This window comes from Carcharodon carcharias, chromosome 18 (genome assembly GCF_017639515.1).
Source record: "Carcharodon carcharias isolate sCarCar2 chromosome 18, sCarCar2.pri, whole genome shotgun sequence".
Taxonomy (NCBI): Eukaryota; Metazoa; Chordata; class Chondrichthyes; order Lamniformes; family Lamnidae; genus Carcharodon; species Carcharodon carcharias.
In genome coordinates this window covers 90,013,300-90,041,192 of record NC_054484.1, presented here as the reverse complement: position 1 = coordinate 90,041,192, position 27,893 = coordinate 90,013,300, and the positions used below count along the sequence as shown (strand labels likewise).

General features: G+C 44.1%; 1 protein-coding gene across 3 annotated transcripts in view; it reads right to left on the bottom strand.

Moving 5' to 3' along the window:
• The window catches only part of pir (pirin), a 102,815-nt gene that overhangs the window by 18,278 nt on the left and 56,644 nt on the right, over window positions 1–27,893 (bottom strand). For all 3 annotated transcript variants that reach the window (XM_041211680.1, XM_041211681.1, XM_041211682.1), the window contains exons 6-8: window positions 17,702–17,786; window positions 7,593–7,637; window positions 3,297–3,379 (exon numbers count right to left, since the gene is read on the bottom strand). In XM_041211680.1, the coding sequence (XP_041067614.1) occupies window positions 3,297–3,379; window positions 7,593–7,637; window positions 17,702–17,786 (213 nt within the window). The remainder of the gene's footprint in view (window positions 1–3,296; window positions 3,380–7,592; window positions 7,638–17,701; window positions 17,787–27,893) is intronic.

The following is a 27,893-nucleotide window of genomic DNA, read 5'->3' as shown; positions in this document are numbered from 1 at the left end:
GTTGTACCTTAAATTGCATTGATGGCCGCTTTCCGCCATGTTTAATTTCCTGGCCCAGTAAAGAGCTGCCTGCACTCTCTGGCAAGGCAGTGGCAAGTCCCAACATGGCCGCTGCCAGCCTTTGCTGCTGGCATCGGGAGGCAAGTTGCACCTCGTGGAAGCGTTGGAGCCACTAAGTGGGCATTATGCCCACTTCTTGCCCAATTGGGCTTTTGGCATTCAAAAATAGCATCATGACAGCAACACTATTGAGGTATGGCGTGGGAACCCGGGATTGATTCAAGTGTTGGGGTTCCCGACCCTACGTTGAAAACCTGGCCCCAAACTATAGTGGTAAGATGCACAGAGGACTGAAGAGAGATAGAGTTAGAAATACCACAGAATTAGGTGGAATTATACAAAATACAAAGGGGTCTAAGTTAAGTTTGGAGTGGATATTTGCAAATTCACAAAGTGTGATTTCTAAGCTGCGTGAGCAGCAGGTAAAGTGGCCATGTGAGAACATGGTGGTAACGGTGGTAACTGAGAGCAGGCTCAAAAAAAGGGGAGGATTAGATGCTTAATATTCCCAGGTACAAGGTATTCAGGAAAGAAAGGGAATGATACAGCATTAGAAAGAGAAAATATCCTTGAGGGAAAGGCAGAATCAATTTAGTTAGAAACAATAAAAGAAACAATAAAACAGCCATTACACTACTTGGTTTATTTTCTAGGCCATCAAATAGTGGGAAGGCTATAGAGGGGCAGATTTGCCAAGAAATTACTGAGAGATGCATGAACTATAGTGTAGTGATAATGGGGTCTTTAATTACTGCAATATTTTTCTTTAATTGTTCTTGGGATGTGAGCATTGCTAACAAGGCCAGCATTTATTACTGATCACTAATTGCCCTTGGGAAGGTGGTGGTCTGTTGTTCTTGTCCTTCTAGGTGGTAGAGGTCACTCACGGGTTTGGAAGGTTATGTTGCAGGAGGCTTGGTGAGTGCTGCCATGCATTTTGTAGATGGTATACACTGCAGCCACTTAGCATCAATAGTGGAGGGAATGAATGTATAAAGTGGTGGACAGGGTGCCAATCAATCAAGCTACACTTATCCAGGCAAGTGGAGGATATTCCATCACACACCTGATTTATGTCTTGTAGATGATGGACTGATAGAATGGAGCAATGATTATGTTAAGGGCAGACAAGGGGAAGAATTTCTGAAGTGTGTTTAGGGGAATTTTCATGATCAGTATGTTTTCCTGGTCAATGAGGCATTGCTGGATTTAGTCCTGGGAAACAAAGTGGGTCAAGTCAAGAATGTCACAGTTGGGGAGCACCTTGGCAATATTGATCATGTTATTGTAATGTTTGGATTAATTATGGAGAACAATAAGGTGCAATCTAGAATTTTAAAAATAACTAGAGGAGGGCTAATTTCAGCAAATTGAGGGAGAATCTGGCCTGGGTAAATTGGAGTCAAACACTGGTAGGAAAAATGTACTGGAGCAATGGATGCCCTTTAAAGAGCAGATACTTCGGGTACAGTCTAGATACATCCCCACAAGGAAAAGAGAGGACAACCAAAGCCAGAGGTCCCTGGATGATGAGGGATTTGGAAAGTAAGATGAGGCAGAAAAAAGAGGCATAAAACAGATTCAGGTGAATAATATAAGTGAGAATCAGGCTGAATATAGGAAGTCCAGAGGGGAAGTGAAAAAAGGAATGAGGGACAAATAGAGAATATGAGAATAGATATACATGAATGACTTGGACTTGGGGGGTGGCGGAGGTTTTGGGGGGGTGATGGGGGGCGGTGGCGGTGGTGGGGGGTGGGTGCGGTACAGGCATAATTTTAAAATTTATGGATGATATGAAACCTAGAAGTGTAGTAAACACTGAGAAGAATAGGAATAAACTTCAAGAGGACATAGACAGGCTTGTGGAATGGGTGGACACATGGTTGATGAAATTCAATGCTGAGAAATGTGAGGCAATATATTTTGGTAGGGGGAATGAAGAGACAAGGCAAGCTAACTGGTCCATGTTTAAAAGGGGTGCAAGAAGAGACCTACTGGTCTTTGTGAACAAATCTGTGAAGGTGGCAGGATAGGTTAACAAAATAGCTCATGGTGAATGTGGGCTCTTGGGCTTTATAGAGGCAGGGGGTACAAAAGCTGGAAAATTAAGGTCAGCCTCTATAAAAGTCTAGTTTGATCCCAAATGGAAAATTGTGTCCAATTATGGGCACCACACTTTAGGAAGGACATGAGGGTTTTGAAGAGGGTACAGAAAATATCTTTTAGAATGTTTCCAGGGATAAGAGATTACAGTTACCTACATAGATTGAAGAAGCTGGAGTTGTTCTCTTATAGTAGAAAAGGCTAAAAAGAGATTTGATGGAGGTGTTCAAAATCATGAAGGGTTTTGATACAGAAAACAAAGAGAAACTTTTTCCAACGGCTGACAGATTTACAATCAGTGGATACAAATTTAAGATGATGGGCAAAAGAATCAAATGTGACAAGGGGCAAAACCTTTTGCGTCAGCAGTGGCTCAGTCGGTAGCATTCTTGCCTCTGAATCACAAGGTTCTAGGTTCAATTCCACTCCAGGATTTGAGTGTGAAAGTCAAGGTGTCCACTCCAGTGAACTGTACTGCACTACCTCAGAATGCAGTGGATGCTGGGATGCTGAATAAATTTAAGACTGAGGGAGTGCTACACTGCTGGAGGTGCCATCTTTTGGGATCGAAGGCCTGTCTGTCATCTTGGGTGGATGAAAAAGATTCCAGGGCTCTATTTCAAAGAAGAGCAGGGCAGCTATCTCCAGTGTTCTGGCCAATATTTATTCTTCAATCAATAACACAAAAAGAAACAGTTTACCTAGTGATTACTGCATTCCTATTTGTAGGAGCTTGCTATGTGTAAACTGGCTGTCACATTTCCTATATTACAACAGTGACTACACTTCAAAAAGTACTTCAATGGCTATAAAGCACTTTGAGATGTCCTGTAGTTGCAAAAAGCAATATATAAATGCAAGTCTTTCTTTTTCGTTTATGCAATGAGTGGTTAGGATTTGGGATGCACTGTCTGATTGGGTGATGCTTTCAGTTCCACTAGTCTCCTTTTAAGGAGAATTGAATAAATACTTAATGGGGAAAAATTGCAGGGACACAGGAAAAGAGCAGAGAAATTAGACTAACTTTATTGCTTTTGGGAAGATCCAGTGCAGAATTGAAAGGCTGAATGGCATCCCCCTGCACAGTGCCACTGTATAATTCTATATGAGGTTTATCTAAAACATAATACCTTATTTTCCATTTGGACATTTTCTCCATCATCAAGTATAGCTACGTGGTGAGGCTCAATTCTTCTCTGGTCCTTATCAGGGCCTATAAAACATCATTGTTTGTTTTTAAACAGACAAATGTGTTGACAGAGATCCCCTTTATACCATTGCTGACCAGTTTTTGGGCCTTTTATTAAGTTCTCAAATTATAGGTGAAAATAGCTAATTCTTACAAAGGATGTTGTGAAACAGTTTAATTGCTGAGTGTTAAACTTACAGAGTTGTGGCAGCAGAAAGTACAAGAAGATGTTCATCAGTGCCAATTGATTATTTTTTCTTGAAATCTGGAATTAGACTGGGTGAGAAAGCGTCATTAAAGGAGAGCTTCTCTGTGACACAATTCAATATGATTAATGGGGAAATATGAATTATCCTCATTAAAAAATTTTAAAAAGGCTTGAAAGGTGATTAGCAATGACTTATATATACCTAGGGAAACTTCTCAATCCTCAGTATAAGGAGCAATTATATCTTATTTAGCTTGGATAGAGGATTGGCTAACCAACAGAAAGCAGAGAATCGGGATAAATGGGTCTTTTTCTGGATGGCAAGCTGTAACAAGTAGGGTGCCACAGGGTTTGGTTCTTGGGCCCCAACTATTTACAATGTATATTAATGACTTGGATTCAGGGATAGAAGGTACTATAGCTAAATTTGCAGATGACACCAAAATAGGTGGGAAAGTAAGTTACAATGAAGAAATAAGAAATTTACAAATGGATATGGACAGGTTAGGTGAATGGGCCAAAATTTGGCAGATGGAGTTTAAAGTGGATAAGTATAAAGTTATCCATTTTGGTTGGAAGAATAAAAAGGCGACTTATTATTTAAATGGAGAGAAACTTCAGAATGTTTCAGTGCAGAGGGATCTGGGTGTCCTCATGCATGAATCTCTGAAAGCTAGTATGCAGGTACAGCAGCTAATAAGGAAGGCAAGTGGAATTTTGGCATTTATTGCTAAAGGAATAGAGTATAAAAATAGGGAAGTGTTGTTGCAACTGTACAAGGCATTGGTGAGACCGCACCTGGAGTACTGTGCACAGTTTTGGTCCCCCTACTTGAGGGAGGATGTAGTTGCACAGGAGGCAGTTCAGAGGAGGTTCACTAGATTGATTCCAGAGATGCGGGGCTTGTCTTATGAGGAGAGATTGAGCAGTTTAGGCCTATACTCGCTAGAGTTTAGAAGGATGAGAGGAGATCTAATTGAGGTATATAAGATGCTAAAGGGGATAGACAAAGTAGATGTGGAGCGGATGTTTCCCCTTGTGGGGCATTCTAGAATGAGAGGTCATAGTTTTAGGCTAAGGGGTAGTAGATTTAAATCAGAGCTGAGGAGGAATTACTTTTCTCAAAGAGTCGTGAATCTGTGGAATTCACTACCTCAGATTGCAGTGGATGCTGGGATGCTGAATAAATTTAAGGAGGAGATAGACAGATTTTTAATTAGTAACAGGTTGAAAGGTTATGGGGAGAGGGTAGGAAATTCGAGTTGAGACCAAAATGAGATCAGCCTTAATCGTAATGAATGGCGGGGCAGGCTCGAGGGGCTGAATTGCCTACTCCTGCTCCTAGTTCTTATGTTCTTATGTTCTTATTTGCTAATGTATAGCCATTTATAGCAGTTTGATGGAACACGCAGAGCTCAGATTAATCTCACTTTCCACAGATTCCTGAAATTGCAGTCAATTGCATTGAAGATGGGTTTTGGTGCTTGCTCAGAATCGTGTGGTTGATGCCATAGTAACAATAGGACAAAATACGGTCAGGAAACTAACTTTCATAGCAAGGTAATTATATGCATCATCTGAATGATCTCATTTTGGTTCAATATAAATGACGAGAACAATGACAGAATATGGACAGTATAGGTTGTATTTGCAGCATGATTATCAAAGTTGGTTTCATCAATTTAAAACAAAACGCTCTCCTACTCTCTCTTCTCTTTCTCTTCATTTTGGCTTCCCTCACCATCTTGCATCTAATGCTGGGTGCTTTGAGCGACTCCATCAATACCTCCGCAACTGGCCAACAGAGTGCAATTCAAACATGCGAGATGGGCTGCACCTCACATAATGCCTAACTTGCAACCTTGCTACATGGTTCCATTTAATAGCCTGGCTAAGAATTTGACACCTGTCCAAAGCAGTCTGAGGAACAACCTGAACAAAAAAATTAGGTGATTTGAAATATATTATGCTATTATTTTAATTCGCATTATAACTACATTACTTATTAATTATTGTAATTACTATAAATCCACCTGTATTTGGACAGATACATAAATTCCTGTTATCACTTCCAGCAGAAAAATGGTGGAAGAGACAGGTAATGAGCCATCTGATAGAGGAGTTGGGAAAAGGGCAGTGTAACTCTAGCCGCTAATCCAGGCTGCTTTCTCTTACCTGTAGTCTTTAATCTTGCTCTAAGTCACAGCCTTTCTCCATTCACAAGACTAAGGCCATGGATCCCCTGAACTTTCATCTTCTGTTCCCTCACCCTCCACATCCTTCCTTCCCATCTTGCACCTTTATTGCGTTGAAAGCAAGATCCAGCACATTGTTTTCTTGTCTATTTCATCCTTTGCATGATCTCCAAATGCCGAAGATCCTTTATCTACACCCCGTTTCAGTTTATAGATGATATGTTTTTAAATCCTGAGATGACAAGATGACTTGTTAATTTTTCTCATCTTCTCTTTTGCTCTTTCCAAATATGGTGATGTCCTGAACAATGGAGCATGGTCAACTTGGTTTCTTAATTAAAGAGCTGGATTTATAACTGGCAACTGGTTAAGAGTCCATTGGTGCCCACTTGTATTGCTGGACTATCTTGGGAGTGATGAATATGCTCCAAAATCAGAAAAACAATAAGAAATGACAGGCTTTCTTTCCCTTTCTTATTTTAGTGACATCTAAAATATGACGGGCATACAGGACATACAATAGCATTAAATCTCCTGTTGGTCTGAGAATACAGTTTTATAAGGGCACTACGTGATAATGATGGAACACAGAATTAGAGGCTGAAGTCATGAAATAAATGATGGATTCACTTCAAGGTCAGGGTGCAATGAGAACCCTGGCTTCCTTTGATTGACAGGTTAATGAGGTTGTTGGAAATATGTGTGCACACTTTGTGGAGGGATCTGAAACACAGGACCTCTTTTCACCAGTGAACTAAGTACAGGAAACAAGTGTAAATGATCTTAATTGCAAAAATCTTTTTTTTTTACTTTAAGTTACTTTTTAATCATCTGCTGCAGCTCAGGATGAAGCGACAGTCAGGGCTAAATGTAGAATACACAGTTGGAATGACCTGATCAAATGGAGTAGAAAAAATTTTGGATGATATAATTAATTTCATGATGATTAAGACAGAAGAGTGACAAAAATATGACAGAGGAGTGACTGAAATTGCGACAGGAAATGTGACAGAAATAGAAGAGTGACTGAAATAGGATAGAAAGAATGACAGAAAGAGTACAGGGGTAGCTGGAATTGTGACTGAACATGTTACAAAAGGGTTACTGAAAGTATGACGGAAGGATAACTGACTATGATGAAAAATGTGACACGAGTGACAGTAAGAGTGACAGGTGTTACTGGAAGTGTGATGGAAGTGTGACAGAAGAGGGTTCCAGCCAATCTACAGTATATGAAAGTCCATTCTGTTGTATGTATATCTGAGAGATGTGAATGCAAAAGTATTTGGTAAATTAATGTAAGTCAACAAAGATGCTAATCTTCCTATTTCAGAAACGTTTGCAAGGTCTCTGTGGAGAACACAAGAAACATTTTGGAAGTGCTCTAGAGTTTAAATAGAAAGCTCAAATTTAACAGCACTGGACACTGTTAATTAGTTAACTCTCCATATGCCAGCTGAAGTACTATCTTTACACTCCTCTGTCATTAAGAGGTCAGAGGGGGCTTTATGAAATTAGCCTTTTTGCACATGCAGAGACATAAGGGTAGAACCAGTACTGGATTATTACTTGCCACCATTGTGTCAAGGCATTTTGTTCTAATTTATTATGCTCATGATAGACTTGTCAAAGCAATTTTGAGTTTAACAACAAAACTTAATTTGACAGGTCTTCAGTTTGTTTATCCTTTCAAGTGACACAGAAAAATCTAAGTTATAAGAGGGCACTTAAACACAATCGACAGGGTAGGAAAGAAAATACAATCAGACTGGTATTGAATGCACACTAAGGAGAAACAACATCAGTAGAGAATTATATGAAGCAATTCCCTTACCCATATGGACATATCCTGCGAGTGTATAAATAAAAGCTGTCCAGCCTGTAAGAGGAAGGAAAAAACATTAAATTATGCTGTAGCTAAATTGAGCAATATAAATATCAGCTTTTAAATTTAATACTGGCACGTACAGTTTCAGTATTCCAGGAAGATTCTTTCATCAGAAGTAAAAATAAAGCTTGGAACAGTAAATTGTGCAGTGATTCCTGTGATAAAAATAATCTCACAAAGTATATATCATAGTCATCACTCTAAACCACAGGACCATCTTGCTTGGTATCTTATTCGGAAAGTGGGCTAACACTTTGGTAAGCCATTCTGGGACATAACATATTGCCTCAAATCTCTCAAGAAGCAGAAAGCTCAATAATCTTACATCCTGAGGCATGCTGCCCAGCTCAGGAGATAAGGTGGGCAAATGAATTAAATTCTGCCCTGAGTTAAGCTTCTGGTAATCCTGCTACTTTTCCAATAGCAGTTAACATTATCTAAGGTTTAAAATAGATTCACACTGTGATACTCATGACGTGGCCAGGCCATAAACAGGAGGTATGTCAGGCACTGTTTGTATACAATATTCACCAAAGGGCAGAAAAATCATGATTAACTTTAGCACATTTTTGAAGAATTTGGTTTAAATGAGAGCATTCATGGCATAATTATGGGAAGTGACTTAAAAAAGACAGCGAGAGAGCTGAAAACACAACTGAAGACAATCACTAGGATTGGTGCCTTAATAACATAAGGAAACATTCAATGACAACCCAACGAATTCACTCCTCCCAACGCAATCTACACCGCCATCAGAACTGGTTGACTTTCATTTACCTCGTTGTCCATTTGTGCTAAAAGTAAAACTACAAAAGGCCCAGGAGCATTGGAATCAAAGATTGGCAGGTAAAACAATAAATGAGCAATGGGAGGTCTTCAAAGAGGAAATAGTTCAAGTACAGATTAGACACATTCCCATCAAGGGTAAAGGAAGAACATCCAAAGGTAGAGTTCACTGGATGATTAAAGATATAGAGATTAAAATGAGACAGAAAAAGGAGGCTTATGACAAATGTAAGGTTAATAGTACAAATGGGAATCGAGCAGAATTCAGATGGTGCAGAGTTCCATTAATTCTCTTTAGGGAAGGAAACTTACTGTCTTGGCCTACATGTGACTCCAGACCCACAGCAATGTGCTTGGCTCTTAACTGTCCTCTGAAATTCCTAGCAAGCCACTCTACTGTACCAAACCGTGACAGAGAAGCCAAAAAAGAATAAAACTGGATAGACCACCGGGCATTGACCTAGGCACCAGAACAACAACAGCATACCATGCCCAGTCAATCCTGCAAAATCCTCCTCACTAACAGCTGGGCACTTGTGTCAAAATTGGGAGAGTTGTCCCACAGACTAGTGAAGCAATGGCTTCACAAAGTCATACTCACTGAATCATACCTTACAGACAATGTCCCAAATTCTTCCCTCAGCATTCCTGGGTATGTCCTGTCCCACTGACAGGACAGACCCAGCAGAGGTTGCAGCACAGTGGTATACAGTAAGCAGCGAGTGGCCATGGAAGTTCTCAACATTGATTCCAGACCCCATGGAGTCTTATGGCAATAAGTCAAACATGGGTAAGAAAACCTGCTGATTACCACCTACCACACCCTGACCAACACCCCCCACCCCCCCGCACACCCCCACCCCCCAACCCCTAAGCTGATCAATCAATGCTCCTCCATGTTGAACCCCAATTGGAAGAAGCATTGATGGTAGCAAGGGCACAGAATGTACTCTGAGTGGAGAACTTCAATATCCATCACCAAGCTGGCTCTGTAGCACCACACTGACTGAGCTGGTCGAGCCTTGAGGACATGGCTGCTAAACTGGGTCAGTGACGGGTGGTGGACCTGTCACAAATGCCATGACAGTATTTGTAGGAGTTACTATGCACACTCCTTGTGAAGATAGAGTCCCATCTTCACACTGAGGATACTCTTCACCATGCTGTGTGGCACTATCACTGTACTAATTGGGATAGATTCCAATCAGATCTAGCAACTCAAAACTGGGCATCCATGAAGTGTTGTGGGCCATCAGCAGCAACAGTGTTGTATTCAACCAAAATCTGTAACCTGATGGCCTGGCATATCCCTCACCCTATCCTTACCTTCAGGCCATGAGATGAACTCTGGTTCAATGAGGAGTATAAGAGAGCATGCAATTGGCCATGTAGTTGATAGTGAAGAGGAAAGCTGTCGACTCCAGAATGATATCAATGGTTTGGTTGAGTGGGTGGAGAAGTGGCAAATGGAATTCAATCTGGAAAAGTGTGAGGTAATGAATTTGGGGAGGGCAAACAAAGCGAGGAAATCCTCAATAAATGGAAAGTTATTGAGAGGGGTTGGGGAAGTGAGAGACCTTGGTGTGCATTTTTCCACAGGTCCTTGAAGGTGGCAGGACAGGTGGACAAGGTGGTCAAGATAGCATATGGAATGCTTCCCTTTATTGGGTGAGGTATTGAATACAAAAGCAGGGATGTAATGATGGAACTGTATAAAACACTGGTTAGGCCACAGCTGAAATTCTGTGTACACTTCTGGTCACCACATTACAGGTAGGACATAATTTCTCCGGAGAGAGTGCAGAGGAGATTTACAAGAATGTTACCAGGGCTTGAGAATTGCAGCTATGGGGAGAGATTGGATAGGCTAGGGCTGTTTTCCTTAGAACAATGGAGGCCAAGGGGTGACCTAATTGAGATGTACAAAATTATGAGGGGGCTAGATAGGGCAGGAAAGTTTTATTTCCCCTAGCTGAGGGGTCAATTACCAGGGGGCATAAATTTAAGGAGATTGGTAGAAGGATTAGAGGGACATGAGGAAAAACTTTTTCACCCAGAGGGTAGTGGGTTGTCTGGAATTCACTGCCTGAGTTGGTGGTTGAGACTGAAACACTCAAGTCATTTAAAAGTTACCTGGATCTGCATCTGAAGTGCTGGAACCTGCAAGGACTGGGACCAGGTGCTGGAAAGTGGGATTAAAATGAGCGGCTAGGTTCTTTTTCTCTTTTTTGGCCAGCAGAGACAAGATGGGCTGAATGGCCTCTTTCTGCACTGTAGCTTTTCTATGGTTCTATGGTTCTAGGAGCAGCAGTAGGCATACTGAGATATGAGGTGTCAATCTATCGATGCTACAATACAGGGCTACTTTCATGATGAGCAGCGGAATCAACATGCAATATGAAGAGTTAAGTGATCCCACAACCAATGGATCAGATCAAAGCTCTGCAGTACTGCTGTATCCAATCATGAATGATGATGGATAATTAAACAAATAGCTGGAGGAGGAGCCTCCACGAATATCCCCATCCTCAATGATGTGTGAACCCAGCACATCAGTGCAAGGCTGAAACATTTGCTACCGTCTTTAGCCAGAGTTGTCTAGTAGATGATCCATCTCAGCTTCTTCCTGAGGTCTTCAACATCACAGATATCAGTTTTCAACCAATTCAATTCACTCTATGTGATATCAAGGAATGGTTGAAGGCACTGGATATTGCAAAGACTATGGGCCCTGACAACATCCCAGCAGGAGTATGGAAGACTTGTGCTCCAGAACTAGCCATGCCCCTATGAAGCTGTTCCAGTGCAGCTACAACACTGGCATCTACCCAACAATGTAGAAAATTGTCCATGTCCGGTCCATAAACAGCAGGACAAATCCAATCTGACCAATTAATGCTCCATTAGTTTACTTTAGATTATCAGGAAAATGAAAGTTGTCAGTGCTCTGAAGTGGCACTTACACAGCAATAACCTGCTCACCAATGTTCAGTTTGGGTTCTGCCAGGGCCACTCAGCTCCTGACCTCATTGCAGCCTTGAGCTAAACACGGACAAAACAGCTAAATTCAAGAGGTGAGGTGAGAGTGACTGCCAATAACATTAGGGCAGTATTTGATCGAGTGCAGCATGAAGGAGTCCTAGTAAAGTTGAAATAATGGGAATCAGAGGGAAAACTCTCCACTGGTCGGAGCCATACCTGGCACAAAGGAAAGTGGCTGTGGTTGTTGAAGGCCAGTCATCTCAGCCCCAGGACGTCACTGCAAGAGTTTCCTAGGGAAATGGCCTAGGATCAACATTGTCAGCTGCTCCATCAATGACCTTCCCTCAACCTAAGTTCAGAATTGTGACGCTCATTAATGATTGCATAATGTTGAGCACCATTTTTGCCCCCATAGGTACTGACACAGCCCATATTCAGCAAGACCTGGACAACATTCTGGGCTGAGAAGTGGCAAGTAACATTTGTGCCACACAGGTGCCAGGCAACGACCATCTCCAACAAGTGAGAATTTAACCATCTTCCCTTGACATTCAATGGCATTACCATCACTGAACTCCCTACCATCAACACCATTACGATTGAGCAGAAACTGAACTGATTGAGCAGCCATATAAATACAATGGCTGCAAGAGCAGGTTAGAGGCTGGGAATTTTGTGTTGAGCAAATGACCTCCTGACTCCCCAAAACCTGTCCACCATTTACAAAGCACAAGTCAGGAGTGTGATGGAATACTCTCTCTTGTCTAAGGGATGGAAAGCAGAGAAATGGTGAATGTTTGATTTTTAAACCGGAGGGAAATATTCAGTGGTGTTCCCCTGCATACAGTGTTAAAACCATCACTCTTTTTAATATATTTTAATAATACGGACATGGGGAGGAATCATCCCAGATTTGCACTAAGTGTGGTAGCGAATGGGAATAAGGACATTTTACTTGCAGGCCACAATGGAGGCTTTTCTGCCATATTGTCCCAATCCCGCCTCCTTAATTATGCTTCCCGGGAAACATGCTGTTTCGATGGCAGGTGGCCTCTCATTTGCCAGCCACGCCATCACCTCGCCGCTTCCTCACACCGGGCACCATGTTTAAAGTGTAGCCTTGTGAATGACTGCTGTCATGACTGCTGCACAAAAGACAAGGCTCTGGAAGGCAAGAAGACTCCAGCCCCCCAGTTTAATGATGTGTCCCTCGAACGTGTCCCTTTTGGATGCTGTGGAGGCCTGACATGAAGTCCTCTACTCCTGGTCTGGCTGCAGGAGGGGCAGCAACATCACCAATCCAGCACAGGAGGCAGTGGTAGTGATGGTCAGTGCCAACACCCTACAAAAGAGGACAGCCACCCAGTGCAGAAAGAGGGTGAATGATCTCCTCCGTTCTGCCAGGCTAAATCTCTCTTCTCATCATTCTCAACTCTCACACTCACAAACCCATCACACACCCACAGGGTTCTCACAAGTCAAACGACGACACCACTAACTCTCACACACACCCTCACATTCCCATCAGACTCATATGCTCTGGAGCTCACATCCTCATCCCGTTCATGATTCCTCTCACCACACAAACATTCCACAATGTGCTATGTGTCCTGCTCGCACTTTCTCCATCTGTTTTCATGCAGGACAAGCTGGCTCCCAACAGCAGGGAGAGGTCCCAAACCGGGTGTAGAGGGGCCCACATTAGGCCCCGCACTCACTTTGAGGAGAGTGCCATCGTGCTGACTGGTGAGGACATGGACCATGCCTGTGGGGACAGTGAAGTTGGCAGCGATCACCCACCTGAGGGTCCTGCACATCGTTCCAACTGTGAGTGCACCCTCTCCTTTTGACTCTGCTGCCATGCACTAATTACCTTTACTTTGATTCACATGGGGCTCTGCCAAGCAGCCGACACCCTCAGCCAGCCAGTCCATTAGCTCCAACCAGCCAAGAGGACACCTCCTCCATTGAAGAGCTGGAAATAAGCAGCCTGGAAGACCTGTCACAGTGGTTACCCACATCCTCTCTCAGTGCAGAGACACACACCTCAGTGGGACCTAGATCAAGAAAAGGCTCGGGTTCACAATCTAGCGGTCACCACATGGACACGTATCCAGCAAGTTCAGCCGAGCTCCCCGGCACTCGGAGGACTATTGGGGAACAGGCATCTGTGAGGTCTGAGTCAGATTCGACCTTCCAACTCATCATGGAGAGTCAGCAGAAGGCGGGGGGCACCATGCAGAGCTGTTGGAAGCCCTCAACAGAGTGGCACACAAGTCGGAGGACTGCGCTCGCCTGCTGTCTGATGAAGTGGTACCCACATGTGCACATTTGGAGATCTCCATGGGGAGGATGGCGGACACCATGGAGACCCTGGTCCAGCAGAACACAGAGATGTGTGTAGACCTGCACTCCATCGCGGGAGGCATGAGTGAGTTCCTGCAGTGGCATGTGAGAGGGAAACGGGGCACCTCGACATCCCCCAGGTGCTCCTTCCCTTCAAGGAGTCAGGCCGGGCCCCCAGGCACCCGAAGGGAGGAGAAGCAGCAGCTGGACACGCCTAGGTCATCCCCTCAGGAATCTCAGAGGCTGTCCTCTCCCTCCGAATCCCCTTTGCCAGTGACTCCCTCAACCTTGGCCTCTGTCACCGCAGGCGGAGCACAGGAGGACAGACATAGCAAGCTGGGGCACCAAGGCCTCGGCTCTCTAAAGGACCCGCATTAAAGTCATCAGAGGCAACAGGGCCAACCATTGCACAGGCTGTCTCCACCCCTGATACGGATGTCAGGGCAGCACCTAGAAGTCTAACGCATTCAAAAATTAAGAAATTCTGATCACAGTTGATTGCAGGGGCAAACACTTTTTGTCACTTTACAATCTGAAAGTATGTTCACTTTCACAGACAGGCTTTGTGGGTTCTTCTCCTGCATCCCTCCACCTCGCACTAGCATTTCAGCTGCACACAGCCAGCCCATGAGTGATTCTAGAGGGAGAAGTGTGTGTGTGGCAGGGGCTTTTAGAGCCTCATGCAAGCACTCTCCCACACACATGGATCCTTCCTCCATCACAGTCATCTCCATGTCCTGAGCATTTTCAATGCTGCCTACTGGGGTTCATTTTCAGTTGACCATCTGAGCTGACCTGCATCTCCGCCCACCCACTTATTACATTCCCATGCAGCACCTGTCTTGCCCAACATGGCTCTCATTTCACTTTTGACTTAGCGAGTATGGTGCGGCCAACATTTTTCATGCAGTTTCCCTGTCCTTTCCCCTCCCCTGGTCACCACTTCCTTTCCTCCATCTCTGTCAAACCCCCTGGCATCATCTTGCATCTCCCCACTGTCACTTACCAACCCGAACCCTTTTCTTTCAGGGATGTCCAGGTGAACGTGTATTTTCCCTTCCTCCCGGAAAATCCCACCCACATCCACATTCACCTCCCCGACCTCCTCCTACCCACTCCCAGGGTCCATGTCTGCCTCCGAGTCCCCACAAATCACTCTCGCCGTCCCTTCTACCGATACTGTTGCACACTCGCCCTCCCATCCTGCCACCTCACTCTGCCCTCGGTCATTCTCACCATTCTCTCCTAACATGCCCACCCTCAGTTTGCTCCCCAGAATGCAGTCATGGACTCAACAGAGCCCACCCTCACACATTCACCTGAACATCCCCCCTCTGGATTCCTTCACCCTTTGGAACTCCTTCTCCCCCACCGGACGCCCCCCCCCCCCTTAGAACTCCTTCCCCCACCCCCTGACAATGGACTGCACCCCCCCCCCCCCCACCCCCACTTACTCCTTCCCCATCCTGACTCCTTCATCCACCCTTACTTCTTCTGCCACCCTTACTCCTTCCCCTCTCCGGACTCTTTCATCCACCCTTACTCCTTCCCCTCTCCAGACTCCTTTCTCCAGCCTTACTTCTTCCTCCAGCATTACTCCTTCCCCCTTCCTGAATCCTTCCTCCACCCTTACTTCTTCCCCTCTCCAGACTCCTTCCTCCCTTGAACTCCTTTTCCTCTCTGCATTCCTCCCCTTCTCCAAACTCTTACACCTTACACCGGCCCCTTACACCTATCTCCCTGCAATATTTTGCTCATTCTTCTGACCTTGATAAGACTGCCATACATATTGAATGTCTTTCAGCTTGCTGACCCCATCTTGTGAGATGTGTTCCTGGCATTATCCTCCCTTACAATGTCTTTCTGTGACAGCTGGAGGTTTCTGCCTCCTGGTGCAAAGAGAATGTCTCTCTCCCTGCCTACAAGAAAATGTCCCTTCCCTCTGCCCACCAAAGCCTCCACCAAGCATCGGAGAAGCATGGTAAGCTCACAGTACTCACTCCAGCTGTTTTTGTTGTCTGCAGCAAGAGTGCATTGCCCCTTTAAATGCTGCTGCCTGACTTTAAGTGGAGACGGGGTGCCCAATATTTGCTGCCCCCCTCTACCCACCTGCTACTGACAGATGTTCATCGGTTGCTTTTTAAAAATTCATTTGTGGGATATGGGCTCTGCTGGCTGGGCCAGCATTTATTGCCCATTCCTAGTTAATCTTGAGAAGGTAGTGGTGAGCTTGAACCGCTGCAGTCCCTGTGGTGTGGGTACACTGAAGGAACGGGATGGTGAGTGACTTGGAGGGGAACTTCTAGGTTGTGGTTTCCCATCTATCTGTTGCCCTTGTCCTTCTAGATGGTATTGGTTGTGGGTCTGGAAGGTGCAGTTTAAGGAGCCTTGGTGAATTCCTGCAGTGCATCTTGTAGGTGGTATACACTGCTACTGTGCTTCGGTGATGGAGGGAGTGAATGTTTGTGGATGTGGTGCCAATCAAGCTTTGTCCTGGATGGTGTCAAGCTCCTTGAGTGTTGTGGGAGCTGCGCTCATCCAGGCAAGTGGGGAGTATCCCATTGCACTCCTGACTTGTGCCTTGTAGATGGTCAACAGACTTTGGGAGTCAGGAGGTGAGTTACTCATCTCAGGATTCCTGGTCTCTGACCTGCTCTTGTAGCCATAGTATTTATATGGCTAGTCCAGTTCAGTTTCTGGTCAATGGTAACCTCCAGGATGTTGATAGTGGGGGATTCAGTGATGGTAATACCATTGAATATCAAGGGGTGATGGTTGGATTCTCTCTTGTTGAGGATGGTCATTGCCTGACACTTGTATGGTGCTAATGTTACTTGCCACTTGTCAGCCCAAGCCTGGATATTGTCCAGGTCTTGCTACATGATAATCAGCAGATCAACACAACTATTAAGTGCTGCCTGGGACAACACCCGTTGACATATGTGCTATGGGCACAGCACCAAACTCGTACCTATTTTGAAGCCAGATTAAACTTGGCAGCTGTTTCACTCCAAGCTGGAATTTACCACTTACATGTCACTGGAAAATTACACATGGCCCAGCAAGTCAGACAGCACACGAAGCTGAACCTTCATTTAAACCAGAATGGAAAATGGGTCTATAAATACATCACATGGTGAGATGATGCAAGATGATTCCTTGCATCAAACAAACAAGAACCCGTGTCTTGATCCAGGTTTACACTGGGATTCCCGCATTAATGAGAATTGGATGAATTATCCATTGAATGTGAATGACACAAGAGTGGAAATCGATATTAAACACCAAGGTAACTTTGCATACCATGCATTTAATAATCAAGAATTCTCAATGGAGGGCTTCAAGGTTCATTTAGTATTCACACTTCATTAATTAGATTACTGCTGATAAATTTGGTTTCCTTCTTTAAGGAGGGATATACATGCATTGGAGGCAGCTGGTTCACTAGGTTGATTCTTGGAAAGAAGGGTCGTCTAAGAAAGATGTTGACTAGGCTGGGCCTGTACTCTTTGGAGTTTAGAAGAATGAGAGGTGATCTTATTGAAGCTTATAACATTCTGAGGGGACTTGACAGGATTGATGCTAAGTGGATGTTTCCCCTTGTGGGGAAATCTAGAACTAGGGTGCAGAGTTTAAAAATAAGCCTCTCCCATTTACTACCGATTTAAGGAGGAATTTCTTCTCCCAGATGGTAATTTAATCTTTATAATTCTCTTACCCAGAGAGGCAATTGAATATTTTCAATGCAGAGTTGGATTTTTGATTGGGGGGACAGGCAGGAAAGTGGAGTTAAGGCCACAATTGGATTAGCCATGATCTTATTGAATGGTGCAGCAGGCTCAATGGGCCTTATGTTCTTAAGAATGCTGAAATGAAAGACATGTTTGGCCTACAGTTCATTGCACTGGAATATCAGGTAACTGAATTTAATCAAGACTCACCTTTAGGAACAGGTTGTATATGTCTGGCTCCTTTTTCCAGTGTAAAGTCCAAGTACATCATTGGGGTGTGTGTGTAGACCTGTGACTGGAAAACAAAGGAAGAACGATTTATGTCTGTGAAAATGTTGTCTTATTTGTATTGTAACTTAGTACAAGTCAATGTAGACAAAAATTGTAACTGTGTAATCATCGGAGTCCTTAACTCTTGATCAAGGTGAATTGAAGAATGACTCACACAATCCTTACATACCAAAACGTGAACAAAAACAGAACAAAAGTAACATTAAATGAGAGCTAACTCTTCATGCATGTAATAAATGGAGCAGGAGTTGTTATTGTTTTTATAACTTTGCATTCTTGTCCCTGGTCTGAGGATTTAGAGGAAGACTGACAACCTGACAGTGGCATTTTCATCACATTTGTAAATGTGTGCTCATCCCTTCAAGTGTAGAGTGAAGAAGTGGAAGGATTTGCAGACTGATTAATTTAGGATAGAAGCAAGCTTTCGTGCTATATAGTTTAGCAACACTGATGTTAGCACGATCATACCAGAGAGCAAATGCTGAGAGCAGGAAGTCTTCAGTTGGCAGAGCTATCTATTGGGTATAGTGCCCATCCCTATTTCCACAGCTGATTAATTATTTCTGTATGTAGAGTCTCCTCCCTTCAACCACAACCTAAGATGTGGTACTCATTATATATGAAGGTTAAAAGACAGCACAGATTTTGCAGGATTCATACCCAGCAGCTTTTGGCTCTTATAAGGCCCATTGAGTGAGCCTGCCAGCTCCCTACTACATGGGATACCAGAGTTTGTAGAGTGCTGTGAGTATGTTAAATGGTTCAAGTGTGCTTTGTATTTCTTTGCGTAGTTACACATCTTTGTGTCATCATATTCTTTGTAGGACACAATACAAAAAAACTAATGAACTTTTAAAAAGACAGCTTCCTGCTTCAATAGTAGAAAGTAAAGCCCCACCCCCCCAACAATAAACACTGAAAATAATGAGAAAAACTGAAAGACTCACTATAACAACAAAATGATGGCCTGAATTTTTAATCAGGGGTGGGCAACCAAAAACGGGGGTTTTAGACAGGCCCACTGGGATTTTGAAAGCTTCAGCCAATCAAAGGCCAAGGAGCAGGCTCGCCATTCAATCATGGTTGTTTTTAATAATGGCATCGCTGTCTGACCATGATCCTGGAGGGGAAACCCCTCCAAGGGGATGGCCACCAGCTATAGCTGTGGCCCAGCAGCCATTACTGGATGCAGGGCAGGTCCCTCGCGTGATTTGTCGTGTCCTCCCCATCCCCAGCACCGTCCCCCACTACCCTCCCACTTCCCCACTTTCCGCCCTGAGCCCAGCATGTGGGCTTGGACATGTTCCAGTTTTACGTGGGCTGCTGACTAGAGATCCCAGTCAGTGCAGAAATGAGGCCTTTATAGGCCCTTTAATTACATTTCATTAATGGCAATTGGCTGCCTGGTGCTTCCTGGCGAGCGGCCGACCTGACCCTGAGCCAGCCTCTTTAAAAATGGCTCAAAGTCAGGCTCATGGTGGGGAATTGGCACGGAGGCCAGCGGTGCCAAATTGTGCGCCCGCCGGTCTCCGATCCCAACGCCAACCCAGATGTCTTTTAAAATTCTCCATGTGGTATCTGGTAGTTAATTAATAATGAGGCGACAGTGTCCTTTCACCAAGAAACACCCACGAGGCGTAACAGATTTGTAAAATGCTGTGCATGGCACAACAGGCATTGCACTGAGAAACCATGGTGAGAAGGACAACAGATGTGAGCAACACTATCCAGGGGGAGGATAGAGGAGATAGTGAGGGTGTGAAATATCCACTGTACATCATATTAAGCATCACCTGAGGGTATTGAGCATAAATGTCAAACCTTGTTTGGTCTATGCTGCTTGCAGAGAGCGTACATTAAATACACATGATTTATGGGTGAGGAGGAATACGAGAGTTTGCCTTTGGTGCTTTTTGATTGTGCTTATGGTCATGGTCAGACCGGTGGGTCTCAAGAAATCTAAAAGCAGCAACAGACCGATAATTGAGCTCTCTTCCTTTCCCATTTGTGAAATGAACCAAGTATCATGGTGAGCCCTCCTCATCATTCACTTCCTGCAGTTAACTGTGTTTCCCTCAACCTCGTGCTTAAACTGGAATAATCTTTCTCCAAGCTTAAAGCAACTCTGTTTTATTTCACATCTTTCTCCTTTTATTTATTTCTAACCCTACTAAACCTTTGGGACTGTCTCCATTCTGATGATTAAAAGGGAAGAAATAACAAAGTAAATTTTTTCTCTTCCCCATAAATCACGACAACCCTTCTAGACATGACCCAGCCAATTTTTCGTGCCTTTTGTTATTGAACAGGAAGAATAAACTTGATTCCTTCAATGGGTAAAAGTTTCAGTCGTTTCACTTCCATTTCAAATCTATAGTTAATAAGTAGATTTTGCCACCCTCAATGTGCAATTCATTTTCAAAAACTGCAGAACATTTCCAAAATTGAAGGCACGCATCCATCTTCTGGGTAAGGTTAAACTGAATCGTTATAAGTCATTGCAAGAATTTACAAGTTAGACAAGACAGCCTGGACTCCCTCACAACCACACCCAGGTCTGCAACACTGGCCTCTCCAAAATGGCTTTCACATATCATGTGGTTACAAGTCTTCACTTTCTGATGAGATGCAGCGCAACAGTTTCTTGAACCCTGCCATCAAAACTTATTTGAATACTCCTGACTGCCAAGCTTATTCCCATTGTACTTTCAGTTAGGAAGACAGTGATCACCTCCCTCCTCCTCACCAACCTTTCAGAACTAGTTTAATTTAAGATCAAGCCGTGGCCATGCATTGCATGAGTCTTAGCGATAAACAATAAAATCTGTCTCTTTCTGACTTGAGCGATTGCCAGAACCTGCTACACTGACCCCTGATTCTTTCAATCTCTATAAAACCAATACTGCTCTTGGAACAGCATAAAAGGCAGAGATTCTGTCCTGCTGTGCAGTTGTCCAGAGAAAGACCATTCCAGCTGCTTAACAGGATGTTCTTGTAGGTCAGTGTAAACTTATTCCTTTATTCCTTCCTCATTCTTTTTCTTAAATTGTTCTCTGAGGCACAAACCCCATGGAGAACAGGAAACCTCCAGAACCATCCAGAGCGGCCAAAAAGGGAGGAGTACCAGGGGTCAGGACAGATGGTCAGGGGTCAGCATGGTTCGGGGGATAGGATCGACATCAGGAGAGGAAGTCTGGTGTCAAGGAGGCTCATTAGTTGAGAGAGGTCAAAAGTTGAGGGGAAAAGATTGGGGATGATTGGATCAAGGGTCTGAAGAGGAAGTTGTGGGAAGATGGAGGGTCGGGGTTTGCAAAGAGGAAGTTAGGCAGAGATAGAGGATTGAGGTTTGAGGCCAGAGATGAGCACCAGGGGACTGTGGAGGAAGATCAGCGGAAAGGGAGAGGAGGTCAAGAGCGATGGAGATTGGCAGAAGCAACAACAGGAAGGAGATTAAATGTGGTGTCGGGACGAGCAGAAGCGTTTGCATTCAGATAAGTTGTTCATTCTTTTTGCTAGTTATTTCTAGGCCTGGTTTCCCTGAATTCAGTCTATGATGATGCCGATTGCCTTGAGTTGATACCAAACTTGCAGAAGGGGCCTCAGAGAGATGTTAGATCCTTTATTTGAAAATGTGAAGGGACTAATACTTGCTTCAGGCATGGGTAAAGGATGCCTCTTGCTTGTACTTATTGAATATGTTGGACACTGCACTTCTGGTCTGAAAACTGTACACACTTCCTTCCCGCCAAATTGGGGCCTTAGTAGTCCAAGCAGTGCCTGAAAAACGGATGCTCAAGGATCAATTTCGAGATGCTAGATTCTGGTAGTCATATGCTCCATGTTTAAGGAGTTTAAAATGGTTTATGATTCTTGGTTTAATTTAACTAATTCTTTCTCATAAATAGTCATGATTTCATTAGGCTGATTGCGGTCACTCAGGAAACTGAATAAGTCAAGATGAATACACAACAGTGCATGTTGTACCTCTTCAGTTGGAAGTAATACTCTCAAAGAGTGAACTGCTCTTTATTTATTGGAGATTTTCTTACATAATCACACATCAACAGCACAGACTGTGAATACCAAAACTACCTGAAAAAATTGTTTGCAATTGGTGGAGCACTCCGTCAGCCCAATTCCCTGGGTAAACCAAATACGTTGTCTTCGGCCTTCTCCATCAACTCCATTCCCTAGTCACTGACCCCATTCACTCTCCCTGGCAACTGAGGTTCAGCCAGGCTGTTTGCAATCTTGGTGTCATATGAACTTCCGACCACATATTTGAACTATCATCCAGACCACCCATTACCTGCTTAGTAAAACATCACCCTACACCACCCAGCTTATCTGCTGCTGAAACCCTCATTCGTGCCTTCGTTACTCCTGGACTTGACTATTCCAATGCACCACTGGCTGGCCTCTCATGTTCCACCCTCCATAAACTTGAGTTCTTCTGAAACTCTGCTGCCCATGTCCTAAGTCACACTAAGATCTGATCAGCTATCATCCCCTCTGCTTGATGACCTACATTGCCTCCTGGTCAAGCAAGGCCTCAATTTTATAATTGTCATCCTTGTTTTCAAATCCATTCATGGGGCTTCCCTCCTCCTTGGGACTCATTACCACTTTAAAGATGCTCTCTAAGTGCAAGTTGTTTGTTGTAAGGACACCAAAAGTGGACCTGGTCACTATAGCATTTTGTAGAACTTGGTTCCAGGCCAGCTGGCCTACCAGATTTGTAACAATGAAGAAATGGAAGAAAAGAAATGAAGAAGCTTGTGGCCGGCAAGATAACTCCCCAGAGGTGTGCTCTAAAACTGGAAGGACTCTAAAAACCCAAGTTCAACTTTCACTACCTCATCGCTCTCTATCTGGATGGAGGTGTACCCGCTGACCTCAGGAGAAACCGTGAACTACACCACAACTCGGCTCCACCAAGATATTGCAGGATCTCAGCAAGCTTGAGTCAACCATGAGTCTAAAGACCTGTGTTAAGTGGTTAGTCTAAGATAGACCTTCACTTTTCAATCTCTTCCCCAGCCATGAAAAGGAAGGTCAGTGACCAAATACAACAGGTAATCTTTGCATGCACAATAATCTGGGCTCTGCAGCTCATCAGCTAGTTTCCTTCAAATTCCTTACTGATAATTTTGTGAATCATAATGATCAAAGTGAAGAAATTCTATGGCCACATACAACCCACTTAGCGAGATGGATACTAGGTAGATCCCATAGGCAGTTTAACCAGAAGACAGCTGAAAATACCCTTGTTACTACATATTATAATATTTTATGACTGCTAAAGCAGGAGCAGCTGTGGTTAGGCTTCCCATTTAAGGTACACAGTTCTGCATACTAACACCATAAATACTATTTCAATGGGTAGACTAATCTGGTACAGGTTTTTTTTCAACGCTGTGTCCAGAAGGTGCGAACTTAGCCTACAGCTTGATTCTTTGAGCTTTACCAGTCTTCTATTCTTGATGAAGTACCCATCGCCCACACCATCATTGACCCTGACCTGCTTCTCCTTCGCCAACACATTGGGGCTGAATTGCACAGAAAGGTAATGGTGAGTTATGATTCGTGATTAACCCTTCACTCATCCATTGTTTTGCAGTCACAGCATTAAATCCACACTGCCTGCGGATTGAACTGATTGCTCCCTCGCGTTGTTCAATGGCTGCACCCAGCCCAAATGTGGAGCCCATGTTAATTAAAGGGCAGATGGATTGTTGTTGGAAGTGAAGTGAACCTTTCTTTGTGGAATAACAACACAAGCTAACAGGAAGTGGGAAGCAACCGGAGGCCTTGGTGTAGGATGTGAAGAGGAGGAGGGACATCTTCTGTCCCTCAGTAGAGGTGGTGGTGGGGGGTGGATTAAGGGAGGGAGATCCAGTATTCCCAGTGGAGGGGTGCAGGGAACATCCTCTAAGCCCAGCGGCTGCAGGAATCATTCATATCACATGACACAGAGGCAGTGGCTCCACGTACCTGGGTGCAGGGTCACAAGAAGTTCAATGATCTGACCAGAGTTGTCAAAGCCAAATAATTGCTGATCATAACAGCTGTACTACTTGTCTTATCTACTGAATTCACTTGGCCTCATTCCCCACTCACCTACAATCCCGAAGATCTGAATTGATAAGTTTCACATCTCTCTCTCACATTGAGCCCTATAGGAAACTTCAAACCCAGAACTCTGGCAACCTTCAACCATGATAGTCTCATTTGCCAGGTATATTGCAGGGTTCTCAAAACACATTTCCCTCTTTACTAAAGGACATGGTGGTGTATAATAAGAGGCAGGAGACTGCACCTGGTGGAAGAATTGTAATGCTGCACATACTCACCCCACCAGATCTTCAGGGGAAGAGGCAGGATAGTGGCCACTGGCAGCGCTGGAGGGATTGAGGATCAATACTTCAACAAATCTAATCCTTTTTCTCAGTTCTCCCTCACCCCACAGACTCTGAATGAGAAGCTGCAGGCAGTGACGATGCACACACACACCTCTTCCTCTCTCATCTCCCCACACCACAACCCAACCTTTTCCCCTTTTCCCTTACAGATTCCCAAGAAATGGAAACTGCTCAGCCAATGGAAGAAGAGAGCAGCGATGAAGAGACCCAGCCATCCAATTTCCCACTCGCAGCCACCAGCTCAGAGGCTGACATTGCGCATAAGTTAGAAGCTAGGATAGAAATGAGATTTGCACATGGTGAGACAGGCACAAGTTCACAGGAGCCAGGACAAGGGGAAAGGGTAGCACAGGTGCCAGCTCACTGAGAGTGAGGTTACACACTGGTTCTGTTGCAGAGGATTCAGATGAAGACTTAGATGGGCCTGGCTACAGAACAAGGTTGATGGTTGTACACACCCAAATGCTTGATGTACTGGGAAGCCTTCCAACCTACAAGCAACTTCCATTGAATCCCAGACTGCTGTGATAGAGTCACCGAGTGCTGCCATCTTTGCTGCGCCCAGAGCTGTTCAAAGTTGTCCTGCAAAGCCATCAACAGTCTCTCTAGTGAAAGCCAGTGAATGATGTTGTGCGAGGGATAAATATTTGACAGGACACCAGGAGAACTTCTGAGCTTAACTTCAAAATAGGGCCACTTTATACACCCACCTTAGAGAACAGGTGGGCCCTCAGTTTAACATCTCATCCAGAAGATGGCACCTCCAGCAGCACAGTACTGCAGAGGAGTGTTACCCATGATTGCGTTCTAGTCTCTGGAGTGGAACTTGCAGCCACAGCCTTCTGATTTAGAGACAGGAGTGCTACCAACTGACTCCTTGACAACAGCTGTTTTCCCACACTGGACGGTTTGCAATGATAAGCAAAATATTAAGGATAATACAACATTTTTGAAACCAAATGTTGGATGCATTGGAAAGATGTTATATATCCAATACTTTTCTCTCAAGGTGCAATGGATTATTTTAGCTGCAATGCTCCATTTTTCATAAAAAAGAATGGGAATACTCTACAATAACATAAAATGCAATGGAATTTTAAAAACACTAAATTATGAAGCCTTGTGCAAACAATTTTTTTGAGGGTGAGATTACAGCTGTCTTATTTTGGTGTTTTCAGGAATTTCTGGAGGACATCCCACTTTCTGCTTGAATGGTGGTTATTACCCATTTCAAACCTTGGGTTGGCCCATGTGTGATTGCACAAACCAGTTATGATCCTGACACTCTGCAGCAGTAATGGTTTACAGGTTATGACAAATGGCTGTGACTAATTCACCGTGGTACCTCAGTGTGAATTCAGTACAGGATTTGCACGTTAACCTAATTAGTAATTCAAAGAATTTGTTTATACAACTACAGCCTTCCCCAATTTTACTAAAACTCTTCTGTGGCAGGGAGTGTTACAATCCGGGAAATGTAAAAAAGCTCTTGTGCGTTTGAGACGTGACTGATTTTGGCAGTGGACGTGTAAATTTGATTTTTATTCATCCATGGGTCATGAGTGTTGTTGGCAAGGTCAGCATTTGTTACCCATCCCTAATTGCCCTTGAGAAGGTGATGGTGAGCTACCTTCTTGACCTGCTGCAGTCGCTGTGGTGTAGGTACACCCACAGTGCTGTTAGGGAGGGAGTTCCAGGATTTTGATGCAGTTACAGTGAAGGAATGGCTGATATATTTCCAAATGAGGATGGCGTGCAGCTTGGAGGGGAACTTGCAGATTGATGTTCCCAATTGCATTGTAATAATTTATCAACTGGAAATAAACAGAAGATAAATCTTGGTAATGATTTTGGTGGACTTAAGAAATGATCACAGCTGGATTGCATTACATGTTACCTCTGGCACTATGTGCTATCCCACAGACTTCAGGAACTAATGGAAAAACCTTTAATCACCTGTCAGCAATCAAAGTCTGGAGTTGAAGTAAGAACATTGACACTCTTTTATTAAAGCCAGGCACAAAGAAACTGCTCCCCCTTAGCTCCATTACAAACGCTTTTTAATCTTATAGGCACTGAGAACCAAAGGATGACATTTTTGATATGTAGCACCCAGGCTATCTAACAGATTGGAGAAACTGAATTTGTCCTTTTTTGATTCATTCATGGGATGTGGGCATCGTTGGCTAGGCCATCATTTATTTCCCATTCCTAATTGCCCTTATTCAGAGGGCTGTTAAGAGTCAACCACATTGCTGTGGGTCTGGAGTTACATTTTGGCCAGACCAGGTAAAGTTGGCAGATTTCCTTCTATAAAGGACATTAGTGAACCAGATGGATTTTTACAACAAACAACAATGGTTTTGTGGTCATCATCAAACTTTTGATTCCAGATTTTTATTGAATTCAAAATTTCACCATCTCCCGTAGTGGGATTCAAACCCGGGTCCCCAGACTCTGGGGTCTCTGAAATACTAGTCCAGTGACAATACCACAATGCCTCCCTGTGTAAAATTGTGCAAAGGTTTAGAGTAATTGTACTGAAAGTACCTCTGCCCAGCCTAAAACAAGTATTCCAATCTGATCAATGATGTTGCAGGCATGTGACTAAAATGTTAAAATATAGGGATAACTCAATGTCCTTGTTTTCAAATTCCTCCAAGGTGTCACCCCTCCCTATCTCTGTATTCACCTCCAGTTCCACATACCTCCAAGATATCTAATTCAGGCCTGATGAGCATTTAATTGTTCCACCATTATTGGCTGTGCCTTCAGCTGTCTGTGCCTTAAGCTTTGGAATTCCCTCCTAAAAATCTCTGCCTCCCTACCACACTTTCCTCCTTTAAGATGCTTCTTATTACCTACATCTTTAGCAAAGCTTTTGATGAACTGCCCTAATATCTCATCATGTGAATTGGTGTCATACTTTGGGCAGAATTGTCCAATCCTGTTGGTGGTGGGCGTCATGGCGGATATGATCAGACATTATGGCAAGAAGGCCAAAATTCAGTTTTGCTCCATTGTGAAACCAGTTTGTGATTGTCTGCTCCACCTGTCAATCATGGGCTGCGTTTAAGCCTTGCTCACTGGAATCATCTCCCCACGCTGTATCATCTGGGCACATCAGCGTGAACATGAGCGACATGCACCTGGCGAGCTAAACTTCGCTCGGGACTTTGCGGTCTGTTGCCTAACTTGCTTCAGGCAGCACTCACAATCATCATCACCAGACTTCACAGACAGCACCACATCACTTTTGGGGGGCTCATGGGCAGGTCTCTAGTTACCAGACCAGCCATAAGGTGGGGGTGGCTTTTCAATGGCTGCAGGGCTGGGACTGGCTTGGGGAATAGGGAGAAGTGGCCTCAGAAAAAGGGAAGAGGCTGCAGGGCGGGGCCTGTACTGGGAAAGGTGGATATCCCAGGGTGTGTGTGGGGGCACAAGTTGATCTCTGTAAGTGGCCTCAAGATGGTGACAGCTGAGGAGACAGTCTCCAGAGGCTATGAGGCCAGATGGAGATGTGAGGGTGCGTGTGAGAGAATGAGTGGTGATGCCTTGAGCTGACAGTGAGTGAGATGCCAATGAATGTGTGATGGGCTTGTGAGTGTGTGAGTTTAGAGTGATGAGATGGTTGCCTTACCCTGGCAGCACGGATGAGATCATTCATCCTCTTTCTGCACTAGATGGCC